Source organism: Phoenix dactylifera, chromosome 9 (genome assembly GCF_051530095.1).
Source record: "Phoenix dactylifera cultivar Ajwa chromosome 9, Ajwa_hap1_PhDact_Kaust_v1.1, whole genome shotgun sequence".
Classification (NCBI taxonomy): Eukaryota; Viridiplantae; Streptophyta; class Magnoliopsida; order Arecales; family Arecaceae; genus Phoenix; species Phoenix dactylifera.
In genome coordinates this window covers 17,728,274-17,741,903 of record NC_143198.1, presented here as the reverse complement: position 1 = coordinate 17,741,903, position 13,630 = coordinate 17,728,274, and the positions used below count along the sequence as shown (strand labels likewise).

The 13,630-nt window shown below is 43.5% G+C and overlaps 2 protein-coding genes across 20 annotated transcripts in view; one reads left to right on the top strand and one right to left on the bottom strand.

Annotated features, from left to right (window-relative positions):
* Nucleotides 1-304: 304 nt before the first annotated feature.
* On the bottom strand, nucleotides 305-1,541 carry LOC103713512 (uncharacterized). Its single transcript, XM_008800467.6, has one exon. It carries the CDS (start codon nucleotides 1,122-1,124, stop codon nucleotides 633-635), a length of 492 nt encoding a protein of 163 aa, XP_008798689.1. The 5' UTR covers nucleotides 1,125-1,541; the 3' UTR covers nucleotides 305-632.
* A 4,489-nt stretch (nucleotides 1,542-6,030) lies between these two features.
* Nucleotides 6,031-13,630, top strand: part of LOC103713540 (D-lactate dehydrogenase [cytochrome], mitochondrial) — a 92,021-nt gene continuing 84,421 nt past the window's right edge. For 5 of the 19 annotated variants that reach the window (XM_088704286.2, XM_088704285.2, XM_039116371.3 and 2 more), the window contains exons 1-5: nucleotides 6,039-6,470; nucleotides 6,990-7,083; nucleotides 7,171-7,271; nucleotides 12,721-12,769; nucleotides 13,023-13,115. In XM_088704286.2, coding sequence (XP_088560412.2) covers nucleotides 6,229-6,470; nucleotides 6,990-7,083; nucleotides 7,171-7,271; nucleotides 12,721-12,769; nucleotides 13,023-13,115 — 579 coding nt within the window. In that variant the 5' untranslated portion in view covers nucleotides 6,039-6,228. Of the gene's footprint in view, nucleotides 6,471-6,989; nucleotides 7,084-7,170; nucleotides 7,272-12,720; nucleotides 12,770-13,022; nucleotides 13,116-13,630 lie in introns of all 19 variants that reach the window. The other 14 variants (XM_088704294.2, XM_088704292.2, XM_088704284.2 and 11 more) reach the window with 7 other exon arrangements.

Genomic DNA, 13,630 nt, shown 5'->3' with positions numbered 1-13,630 from the left:
AAAATCACTGTTTATCCCCTTCTCCCCACTAGTTGCCCCCTCCCTGACTTGAGCGTCGGAGGGCCGGCGCCGGAGAACCCGGCCACCGGTTCGTGTGCATGCACCCGGACGGAGGACGCCGCCAGCCAACGGATCGCCGCCCCGCTGCGAGGACCTGCTGCCCCTTCTCTCCGATCGCCCCGGACGCAGGACGCCGCCCGCCGACAGACCGCCGCCCCGCCGTGAGGACTAACAGTCGCTCCCTCTCCTCGACCGAAGATTGCCCCCGGGTCCAATTTCCAGCAACAATATATATATATATATATTCAACAATAGTTCGCCGGACTTCCCCGACTTTCTCTGCACATTAGACTGACTGACATCATCATCTCCCCAACAATATTACAACTTTATATCTTCGAACCACATCTCTCTCTCTCTCTCTCTCTCTCTCTCTCTCTCTCTCTCTGTGGAATGCAGCGGCCACGAGCCGAACGATAAAAATCAAGTCCCGGGAAGGTAAAAACAAAATAAAAGAGTGAATAAAAGGAAGAAAAAGACACCACCTTTCAACTTTTTACTGTAGAGAATCAGGAGGCGGAAAGGAAGACAGAGGGAGAGAGGCCGCTACCGATGCCGTAACCGTCACCGTCTCACCGTTCCTCCTCCTCTTCTCTTTGTGACGGGCTCCTCCAAAACCCCGCGCTGCAGAACTTAGCCCACATCTCCTTCTCCATCTCCGTCACCTCCGCCGGCGACGCCTCTTTTGCCACAGCGACCGCAACCACCGCCCCGTGGAGACTCACGCCCTCCTCATCCCCCTCCCCGGACTCGCGGCCGCCGCCCTGCTTGGGGCCGAACAGCCCCTCCTTCGGCTTCTTGATCACTGCCCGCCGCTTCGTCCTCGCCTTCAGCGCCCGCTGGCAGAGCACCGCCGGCAGCCGCACCACGGTGAGCACCAGGAGGTTCACCAGCCCGCACGGGCAGCAGCAGCACACCGCCGCGCAACCCGCCGCCGTCCCTCCGGCGACCTCCGCAAGCCGGGCCGACGGCTTCGACGGTTGCTTCAGGATCACCGGGTGCCGGCGGGCAGCGGCAGCCACCGCCCCACCGGGCGGGGCGATATAGGTCTTCTTCCTCGTCATGCTTCCCGGCGGCTCAAATCCGGCGATGGCTCGACCTCATCGTCGGATGCGGTAACCGTCGCCGTTTGATTTGAGCGGAATCAATAAGAAGGGTGATCAGCGATTTCGTTTTGAAGAAACCGGGGACACGTTTGATCGGAGACGAACGGGCTCGGGGGTATCGGAGAGAGGTGGACCTCGGGCGGCCCGAAACGCGTTAAAAGCCGGTATAAAGGCCCGGTTCCGACGGAGAAATGCGTTATCGATTCCGTCGCCGGAGAATCCCATTCGCCCCTTTAGAACCGCCTCTAATCCAAATGGACTCCATTAATATACATACATATTCAAAGACTCGAAGCCTCGGATTGATAAGAATATACCGCGAGAGTAACATAAGCGGTATTATCTCGGCATCGTGGACGTATTGTAATAGACCACGTGTTTTCTTCAGTAGTGGGAACGGATTAGAGGAGACGATCCGAGACGAGCTGACCGGGGGGTGGGGACGGCGGAGCTGGAGGCGACTGCTGACGCGTTGGAGGTGATGTGACCGACCGACTCTACAAGGCAGATCATCGCGGTTGGTTCGTACATGTATGGAGGGAAGTTTGGCCACACGTGTGATGCTCCCGTTTTTTCAGGCTGGGAGGCGTCCTCGTCTACCGATTGCACCACGATAACCTGCAATGCCCTGCAAGTACATTAGGTCGGGACATCCAGACGGGTTAATTATAACTTGATCATACCATGAGACGTGCCAGTATCTAAGTTTAATAAGAATACATTTTTCTGACTCATTTAATGCAGTCCATGTTTTTTAGCAGGAAAAATACCTGTTCACTATTTGCTTACGTTAGCCAGGAAATGCCACGATGTGTTTTTAGTTTCCATACAGGTCCATGATCCTACCCATCGTTTGAATTTGAAAACGAACATTTTAAGATGTGACTGACAAGCAACCGTACAGTCCCCTTGAATTGGTTTTGTTGTAATTAAGTATTAAGCCGTGCTTCCTTTTTTTTTTTTAAGTATTAAGCCATGCTTCTTTCCAACGTTCTCTCCATCCCTTGGGCCTTGGGCCTTCTGCTACCTCCTACACCATGATGGCCGACGTGGAGCCACGTTACATAAAACGGGGGACACCGCCTACAACTTCAACAAGCATGCCAAGCATGACTTCCTTCATATGCGGATGCTGCGGCCTTGCACAAGGCTCTATGATCCGTACCAAAGGTGAGGCTGACATCAACAATATGCTTGAGGCAAAACGTATGTCCACCACATCGTGGGTCCTAGGCCCTTTAACGACTGATGTTGAACCGGTCTGATCCATTTCACTGGCCTAAAAAGTGTGGATCAGCTTGAACTAGCCCAAAACGGTTCTAGATCTTGAATTAGCCCAAGAAATTAGCCTGGCTAGAAATCAAAATTTTAGGGGGAAAGGGATTTTTAAGCCTGGCCCGTGCAAAGCACGTCTTGGGGGGTGGACTTGAGGTGTTGGTGCGACGCATATGCAAAATGTGAAGTCCAATGGGAGTCGTCTTCTCCTTCAACTCCGGTGGAAGCTCGATATTATATGGGATTATGGTGCTAGATTTCAGGTCTACTTAAACTATCCTAGCTTCCTTTCGACCCCCACCAGCAAAGCTTGGCCTCGAGTTGGAGATTTGCTTATGTTTGCCTGAGCTTGGTTCCAAGCATCGTCTGCCACCACCACGGCCTAGCATTGTTGGTAATTGGTATTAATTCTCTAATCCTCCAATTGATTATTCTCCACATCCTCCTTAGCCCTTGAATTGTGGTTTCCAACAGAGAGGTCACTGGAACAAGGGGAGCCCTGTTTTGGCTACGATTCCCCTATTTTGCAACCTACTAATCTCTTCCCTATTTTGTGAAGCCAGCCAGCGTCATCCCTTCCTCCACCAACCTTTCCTAAATGGAACTAAGGCCGACGTGAAAGCTCAGTCATAGCAAGCGATGGAGGCACGAGCCAAGGCCAAAGGCTGTCGTCCCCTATATCAAGATCTTTTTGCCATCTACTGCTATGAGCCGTCAACACTGGGGGATGGATGGTGATGACTTGCACCACCACCCAGCCACTTGGCCTCTCCTTTTCTTCTTAAGAGAGGCAATAGGAGGCCCTATCCACTCTCTTAGTTTCTCTCTTCTTCTTCTTCTCTCTCCTTCTCTGTTTACTTAATCTATGGACCTAGTGGCGGGAGCCTCTTTGCTTGAACCTAAGTTAACCCCAGTGAAGGGAACTTGAACCGCTCTATCAATTAGACAGCATGTTGAACACCAATAGATTATATCATCATCAATTCGTATTGATTTATCTAAATCTTATCTTGATTCTTGATTTGTCATTTGATCGGATTACCCTGCTCAGACAGATCTGGGCTACTAGGCACCACAACCAATCCCTCCACCTTTCTCTCACACTTTTTCGTCAGTGTCCTAATTTTTTTATTGATATTCTCTGAGTGTTGGAGTTAAATATGTGTAAGGATAAAATTTTCTAGATAAAAACATGTCCAATGAGGGGATACTACGTTATGATCTATAAATCAAAGATTTTGAAAAGAAATTTTTGGAATTATTTGGATTTGTTAGTGTACTCATGAGGTAACCAACGTAAACTTTTTCGAGATTTATTGGTAAATTATATATAATATTGATGCTTAATAACACAAAGTCGTAATATTTATGATTCATGAATTTGATGCGCGGTACTTTATTATTGAATATATCTTATTTTGGAATATTATATGATGCATGATCAAAAGTATTGAGTTTGCTCAATTGATTTCGATACCATTTGGTTTTATGTATTTTTGTCGATTTGGAATATGAAATGTATTTATGTGAAAACGAGTTTTGATTCGAGATGGTTTTGAACTCTCAGATTGACTATGTTAGATCTCGCCAATGGAAATTAAACATTGGCACTCGATTTGACTTAAGGGTTTATGCAATAAGAAGATATGCGACATACTGCAAGAAGATATATGGTCCTGAAGGACTTTGTCGAAAAAATATCTATAGTATCATGAAAAGACCCTACCACAAGAATTAATGATATGGTTATAGCTCATGGTTGACGAGATAAATTTGATATTTTAAAAAAATTTAGATTTATGAATGAAAATTTAAATTTTAAGAAAGATTGAATTCACATGTATGATATTTTCATAATGCTACAATCTAATTTTGGTTTTAAACCAATAAGTAACATATTTATCTTATTTAGTAAAAGTATTATTTATCTTATCATCTAATTTATCTAGTTATAGTGTTTATTGCTTGCAGAGCTGTTTAGCTCATTATTTGTTATCTTACTACTTTACAAATTCAAAGAACTAGTTTGACATGGAGATTTGCTATGGGATAATGATTAGGATTAGAGTTTTGACTTCTTTATCTTAGATTATGATTTTATTAATATTTAATGTAAAACTTATGAATATTGTTGGATTTGTCAGATATTAAAGTTGGATTTCGGTTATGTAAATTTAAAATTTGAACTTTAGTCGTCTAAATTTATGTTGCTGTTTGACATGTGATATCATGATGGAATTTTTGCATGCCGTAAGGAGGGTTCCCTATAACTGTAGGGTGGTTGCTGTAATCCCGACTCGTGAATTTGGGCCGAGGTGTGACATATCCACCACTCGCCTAGATCAGATCGAGCAACATCCACCAAGGGAGATTAAGTTGGTGCAATTGGCGGTGGTGGCATTATGGTCTATGGAAGGGGAACCGGGGTGGTCGGGTCGAATGGGGCACTGATATCAAGAAAGGTAATGATGGATTTGAAAGATGGCAACAAAGTCAAGCAGTGGCAGTGCAGATGAGATGAATGTAGTTTGGAGGGAGCAGACAACCTTCTTTACTATTAAAAAATTATAAAATGGTGCAGTAGCAAAACGCATGTTAGCTATTTTAGAAATTAATTACTAATCATGTTGGTAGCAAAACCCATGCCGGTTATTTTAATTCACGGTCATGTTTTAGAGAGAGAAAATAAAAATAATTATAATATATAATCTGACAAGGATTGCATTGCTGTTGAGAACCGACCTATCCTAAGTGCTGCGTTGCCGTTGAGAATTGACCTATCCTAAATATCGAGCGGGAGTGGTGCAGAGTTCTCAGTGACGAGCTGTTCGGGTTGTGAAAGGTTGCAATTCAGAGTGAAAAGTTGCAGTCAGAGTACTGGTCAGCGATTGAGCTCCAACCTAAAATAGTAAAGATGAAGTAGTCTTCTTGTCGAAGTATGCCTGTAAGGGACCTCCGATGCTTAAGGCAAGATGATACTTAGAGAATAGAGGAGGTTCTCAATGGCCTATTAAGGCACGCAATTACTTACCTGAAAGGTCCCCAAGAGAGCGGATTATATAAATGAAGGCAAGCGTCTATCGTCTACATATCGATTGGTCAGGATTGGTAGGCCTATGCACATTTCGAAATCAGGTGCGAGCATTTTTGCACAGGGATCATATTTTGTCCATCTGGGTGGCATAATTTTAGAGACCGTTCGAGATTATGACCGAGGTATCGTCGCCTGTATGTAATTTTTAAAATTCGAAGTTAGCTGCGCGGTTTGGGGCTTGCCATATTGAGAGCTTGAATTATCAATTCCGAGGTTCTATGATAGGTTTTGGGTGGTCGACCCGTCGCATGAGCCATGGTTGGCTCCAAAACACATCACGAAGCTAGGCGCACGCTTTTGGGCTTACCATATCCTGGCCTTCGTGAGAGCTATGGTCGATTCTATGACCACGTCAGATTGGAAAAGGCACAACACGCGGGAGTTTTTATTTGGAGGAACTAGGCAAAAGAAAAGAAAAGAAAAGAAAAGAAGAAAAGAAGAAAAGAAGAAAAACACCTGGTGCTTCCTCCCCCGAACGAATAGACTTCCATGCTTCATCTATAAAAAATTCTTTTAGTTAGGCTGGCAGAACGTTTGTCGCTCTGAAACCAAACCTAACATTATACGACCTATCAAAATCTTCCACGTATCCAAAAATATAAAAAATTGAAATTCCTACAACCGGGTATCGGGATAGCACTGGATATCCGTCGCCGCCTCCTGCCAGCGCTCTCTCAACACCACCACCATCCGATGGGGCTCCTGTCCACCTGGCTCTCTCGCCTCGCCTCCCCTCACTCCTCCAAGTCCTTCTTCCACAGAGCCCGGGAACTCTCCCATCGCTTCAGAGGCCCTCGCTTCTCCGGAGCCCTGCCGTCCAGCGGCAAGGAGCGGCTCCTCTCCTGGTCCCGCTCCATCGTCCCCTTCGCGATTGTGGCCTCCGCCGGAGGAGCCCTCGCCCTCGAGCTCAGCTCCACCTCTTCCCTCGATCACCGGTCATAACACTTGCTTCTCCTCAATCGATTCTTTCTTTCTTTGACGAAATGGTTCCTTTGAATAATCATACGGATAGCCTGGGGAAACTGCCGTGAGTTCACCTGGAGGCGATTATAAATGTTCTCGATATGTCCCCCCATCGTCCGATGATTTCCTTAATTATTCTCGATAAAGAACTTTGCCAGGAATTATCCCATTATTCATGTACTATTCAAGGTTTCTTTGATTTATACATGAGTCATTCTCGACTTATTCGATAAGCCTTTCGTAAATTGCTATCATTTATGGCTTTTCTATCTCCTGTGCTTTTCTCGTGAACAAATATACAAAGAATTCTATTGATTTTTAGTTTCTTAGTTTTTCTTAAGTTTTAATTATCGGATTTGCTTTCCAACTTCTAAAAAATTTTTCGTACTCTTTTCCCAAATTCAGAGTCTTTACCTTGCTGAACACCTTCCCACTTTTTTTAAAAATCTGGGAGGTTTGAATAAAATTATTTCCGAACTGGGATTTTGCAGCATTGAAGGGAAAGAACAGACTGGACTATTAGTTCAAGGACCTCACAAGGAGCTTCCAGAGGAGTTCATTAAAGAGCTAAGAGCTATTTTACAAGTAATCACATCATTCTTCCCTTTTTTAATTTTGTTGAGGTTTGGACATGAGAGTTTAGTGTTCTACTCAGCAATGACGATTGTGCAGGATAATATGACATTGGAATATGATGAGAGGCACTTCCATGGGAATCCACAGAACAGCTTCCATAGAGCTGTGAATATTCCCGATGTGATTGTCTATCCGAGGTACAGATCCTTTTTCCTTTGTCCCATATTTATTCATCACACAAATAGATACAATCTGTTACTTGTAATTTTTCTTTCCAATTTGACTGATAATTGAAATTGTTTCCTCAATAGTGTTGATTTCCTAAGATAAATAGGAGGTCAAAATCAAGCATATTGGAAGGCTTATACTACTTCACTCTTGAGACCACGGTCCACCGTACTGGGTCCGGTAGGCGTACCAGTTGCCTACCGGACCGGTATGGTTCTGGTTCGTACCGAAATCGGGCGGTACGAACCGGAAAGCTCTTCTCCGCCGGAGCTGGGGAAGAAGAAGAGAACGAGAGAGAGCGCGGGGAAGAGAGGGAGGGAGACCACCTGTGACCGCCATCAGAGAGCCGCGGAGGGGCGGCAGAGGCTGGTGGGGGGCGGCGGAGCCTGGCGAGGGGTGGGGGAACCCGCGGGGGCGCGGCGGAGGCTGCGGTGTTTTAATTTGGGGGTTTTAAGTGAAGTCAGCATATCCGTTGCCGACTTCACTTAAAAATTTGGGGACTTTACTTAAAACCTCCAAATTAAAAAGTCTCGGCCTCCGCGGGTTCCCCCGCCCTCCGCCGGGCTCCGCCCCCCCACCGGTCTTCGACGCCCCTCCGCGGCTCTCCGATGGCGGACACAGGTGGTCTCCCTCCCTCTCTTCCCCGCGCTCTCTCTTTTTCTCTTCGTCTTCTTCGTCTTCAGCCGGACCGGTTTGTACCGGCCCGTCCCCGGCCCATATGGGCCGGTTCGGCATACCATGCTTGAGACCATGGAAGTATACCTTTTCAAAATAAAAAAGGCCCCCTTCGGGACGTCTCTTTCGAATGAAGTCGAAAAATTATAGGCGGAGCCCCTCCTCCAGCCCTTTGCGCCCCTCTCCGATCCTCTGCGGTACTCTGCCGGCTGCTCGCTACCCTTCCTCTCTCTCTCCCCCTCCCTTCCCCCTCTCTCTGTTTTCTGCTCTTTCTTTCCCCCTCTTCCCCTCTTTTATCGGTTTCTTGATTTAAAGGATGGAGTAGTTGTCACGCCCCAAACCCAGAGCGTGACGGACGCCATATGCCTGTACGACGGACCGTATGGACATGCAAGGCTACAGATCATATCAAAGCAATGATAAATCTTAAAATTTTATTAATTAACAATTTATTCAAAATAATCTTACAATAGTTTCAATGTAACAAGTGCTAACACAAAACAAATATACTAACTGGTCTAACTAAAATGCAAGAAAAATTGAAATGCACTCCCCAAGTCCCGTACGATTGTACATTTGGATCTGAAAAATAAAAAAAAACATGATAGTGAGCTACACTGGCCCAGTAAGGAACATAATACCCCAGAGTGGGGTTAAAGCATGCCAGATATTTAATTAAAACACAAAATAATGTCTAGAAAATAAATCATCAATAAACATATTTTTTTTTAAAAAATTTATTATCATTTCATAAAAATTGATACCAGAATTCCAATATCAATAGGCTATGGCCACATTATCCAATGGCATGGGTTGCACAAAGTGCCAAAAACTACTATTATTAACTACTGATGGCCATAGTGTCCAAATACTACTATTCTAATCACTGATGGTGCGGTGTCGAAATCAATTTCTTACAGATTATAAGTCGACAGGGCTAACGAATAATCTCCATTGGGGCCAGATCATAACCATACTGAGAATACATACATACAAAATAAATTTTTGATAATTTGCACAATCACAATTTTCAGATTTCATAATATATAACATAATGTTTAAAATAATTGTTAACATGCCTGACTTATTTTACTAAGTACAAAATAAATATCATAATTTAATCAACTAATTATTAATTTTACAAAAACATTGGAAAAAATACACTTTGAAGTTTTAGGTTACTTATCTCTTTTCGCTTTAAATCCTACTTCAGGCAAACGGGTTAGGTGCACCTATTTAATATCATTAAAATATTATTAATTTTAATATAATTTTAGAATTCAAAATTAAACACTTCGGTCTCATGCCCCCAGATCAGGTTGGACTAGTGACAATGTTCGACTATTCAGGTCGATCCAAGCCAGAAAGATTCAATGGGTTGGGTAAAGATCAAAAGTGGTCAAATCTAGCTGGGGCTGAAGTAATAGACGGTCAACTGCCCGGTTACCGTAGCTATTTAGGATTTCCAAACTAGGTCAACTTGGATCCGAGCTACAAGAAGAACATGATTTACACTAGGATCCCCGAGCTTGTTTAGAGGGAGAAAAAGGAAGGAGAGAATTTCAGCTCGGATCTGGATTTGATCTGATCCTGGTCTTGGGCTCGGTTTGAGTGGTTTGGGTAGACCATTAGGGAAAGTCTAAGCCCACTTAATTAAAAGGAGTCAGAGACTAATTTCTTTTTTTTTTTTTTGGTCCAAGATGAACGGACTCGACCCGCATGGATGAACATAGTCCAACAGAGTTCAAAAGGAATACGGACCATAATGGATGAACAGGGCCCAACAAGGCCCAAAAGGAATACAACCCACAATGAGCATAGTCCGACAGGGTGAACAGGGCCCAAACTCGGGCTACAATGGGCACGACCCGATAGGGTGAACAGGGCCTAAACCTTGCTCACAATGAGCACGACTCAATAGGGTGAACAGGGCCCAAACTCGGTCTACAATGGGCACGACGCAATAGGGCCCAAAATATCTGAACTGGGTCCAAATTTGGCCCACAATGGGCACGACCCAACAGAGCCCAAAATGGCTGGCCCAAACTTGCCCAACTCGTCCCACGATGGGCGTTCTTCATCCTGATGAGCAAGGAGGAAGAAGAAAAAGAAGGAAGAAAAGGAAGAGGAAAGGAGGTCCGGCGGTGGCTGGAGGTCGAAGTCCAGTCGACGGTCACTCGACCGCAGTGGCGGCCGGCGGCCGCTGCGGTGGCTGGCGAGAAAGAGGAAAAATGGAGAATATCCTTGGTTTGGGTCCGGCTTGAATTATCTAAGAATAGAAGAGCAAGGAGAAGGGGAGCTCATCGGCGACTGGCAGAGAGGAAGGATCACAGTCGAGGGTAGCTAGTCCGGCGGGCTAGCGGCGGCGGCGGCGCTTCCGACGACAAGGTGGATCTCAAAACAAGGAAAAAACAGGGAAGAGAGATCTCAGGTGGTGGTGCTTGGCCGGGGTGGCACGCCGGCCAGAGGAGGAGTGAGGAGATGGAGAAGGCTTGGAGGAGGATCAAGCAATAGAGGAGGAGGGTTTTTATAGGAAAAATTCGAATGGCTCACCGCTGCGATTCTTGCGGCGGTTGAGCATGATTGGCGGCCACTCAAGTGGCCACTGGGCTACTGTGAAACAGTCGCAAGGCTGCCGCGGAACGGCCATGGCGCCTCTGCTTCCGTTTGATTGCGATCTTCTGCTCTAGCTCTCAAGGAAACCTTGGGCTGAAGTCGGTTGGGACTGCTAGCTTCATCCCATTATTCTCACAACAGCCCCACTCCGCCACTGGTAAGGCTCAGTATGCTCCGAATAAGATGGTTCAGGATGGTTCCGCTGACGCTGGTTGTATTTGTTATACAATTAATAATGGTTTTGGCACCATAACTTATTTAGGAATGTTGGTATATCGAAACCTTGATAAAATTGTTCTCTCTCGCTATATATAGACACATAAACTTGTACATATTCATATACACATACATAATACACATCTACACGCATATCAATATGTTTGTATATATTAGTTCACACGTAAAGAATATGTATATGTGTATGTATGGAAGTCCATATAATGTATTTATGTATATTGCAGTGCAATTATGTGAACAAACAAATACAATGGGAGTGAGGTGAAATTGCTTGCACTATACAGTAAAAGTGTGGTTGCATCATAAAGATAATGAATAATAACAAAGGAAAAAATATATATAGTAACAAATGGAGAAAACAATGATATAGTTGTTTGCACATTTAAAATTTACTTTGTTGACCAGGTTTTGGTGAATGTCAGTTGTTTGATAATAAAGAAAGGTTCTTTGTTGCCCTAAAGAAGAGAACTTATAGAAATGCCAAGTGATTTAATGAAAAGAATAATAAAATAGATCTTAGGGAGGACACTCGGATGGAAGAAAGAAAATTAACCAACATTCAATCTTAAAAAATCATATATCTTTAATATACAAGATGATTGAAAATAACCAAGAAGAATTCTAGAGCAAGTTGGGCTTCCACTTTAGAGGAGAAAGAGAAGAAAAGATAAACCATACAGTAAGTCAGTTCTCCACCCTAGAGAAGGATCTAATATTACATCTTACGCCTAAGATAAAAGGCTAAGGGAGCCTTGTTTCATGCCTAAATATCCATGGAGATAGTGGATAGATAGTCTAGAGAGTCCGAATGAAGACCTCTTCCACTTTTTGGGTAGTTCATTCTAGCAGTAGCTTGATAGTAGTTAATATGCTTCACTACATAACAATTCTTAATTCCTTATTATGATGCATGGAAACAATTATGTGACGTGGATATGACATGACGTAGACATGCTGGTATGAAAATTCCTACGTAAATGGAACATGAATATGGCATGAGTATGCCGATAAAAAAATATTTTTATATGCATATTACATGAAAATCATTATTTTTTGTTTAGTTTTTATTGGATTTCAAAGTTTTGGACTCTTCTCTACAAGGATCGCTGAATCGGTACTGGTCGGGGTATTGGTCAGCCACCGGATCGGTTTGGTATCGGTTTGGACCTAACCGAACTGGTACCACTGGTTCAGCCTGGTTCACGCATCCAAAAGCCTCAAAAAAATTTGGAACCGGTGCGAACGAACCGGTTTGCACCAGTTCCTAGCCGGTACGGGTCGGTATCGTTTTTTAACACCGAATTGGACCGGTCAGAGATCGAACCGGTTCGGTACGGGCTGAACCGGCCGTTACGGGCCGGTTGAGCATTCTTTGCTTCTCCATGCTCTTTTTGTAGGCTCTCTCTCTTGGTTAGGACACATAATGCTGAAGCTAAAGGGGATATATTTACCTTAAAGACCATGGATTTTGGCATTGAACATTCATGACCATACTCAACTAATAAACAAAGAAAACCCAATAATAATCAGAAAATGTTGAAAGTATTCAAACGTGTACTTATCTTATCTGATAACCTTTCTTTTAGTAACAAATGGATACTTGAGGAAAGCACCGAGCATGGATAAAGTCATATCCATGGTGTATTGGTATCTGATATGTATCAAATATGGATGACTATTTTAGGGAAGTATGCGTGCTTCATTTCTTGAGATCTTAAAAGTGTTTCAAATATTTGATGAGCTGTTGATATTAATTTAGGTGCTTAACATTTTTTTGTCAACATTGGAGTTAGGTGATTCATAGTTTGTGTTTAGACATATGCAGAACTAAAATCTAATTTTCTTTCTTTTTAAAGAATAAAGTTATACTTTCTTTAAATGGAATTGCAGGTGGCATGATGATGTACAAAAGATTGTTATATCATGCAACAAATACAAGGTATCACTTGACATCCTTAATAAAGGGCTATGGAGGGCTATAAAGGGCCATCCTTAACTGCACCACCGAAAGCTTCACATTGAAGGATTAGACTTTCAGCTTAATGCTAACATGTTCTCTATCTTTATTCATCTTTTTTGCAAATGAATTTGATTAACTCTGGTTTGGTGCTTGCTGATTTGAACCATGAAACTGCGGTTATGTAAGGTTGTCTTGATTAAGTGCTTATGGGTACTTTTCTCTTTGAAAACAGGTTCCTATTACGCCATATGGTGGAGCTACCTCAGTAGAGGGTCAAACTTTAGCTCCTCAGGGAGGTCTATGCATTGACATGTCATTGATGAAAGTATGTATCGTAACCATTATTAAAAATGTACTATTATATGAATTTGTGGCTATAAAAAAGCAATGGATGTTTTATATTCTGTTTCTATTTTCATAAATTTTATAAATGATGTTCTATGTAGACATTTGGTTTTTTGATGGCACACAAAGATAAAGTCGCCAACTTTGAATTCCAAATGTATTCTTCTGCATAAACAGAATGATGAATTATATTAAATAAAGGTGTCCTACACGGGAAAGCAAATGATGGCTATGGTTCTTCTGAAATGAAAAATCCCCAAAGGAGGTTTCTTCTTCAGATATTGTGGCCCCTAACCCACTTTTGTCACCCATCTGTTGCTTGAGAAAAGCTAGTTGTTTTGTATTTGACTACATATGGCATCTCATCCCATAGATATTATTATAGGTCCGCAACCCATGCTGTCTCTCTCCTTGCTTCCCCTCATGAAGTCCTCTTGAAGTGCCCCTTTAATGCATTGTTCTCCTTGGAAGAGCTGACTTAATTGAATGAATGAA

Coding starts and splice junctions, on each gene's coding strand:
- LOC103713512 (XM_008800467.6), bottom strand. CDS start 1,124: ATGACGAGGAAGAAGACCTATATCGCCCCGCCCGGTGGGGCGGTGGCT.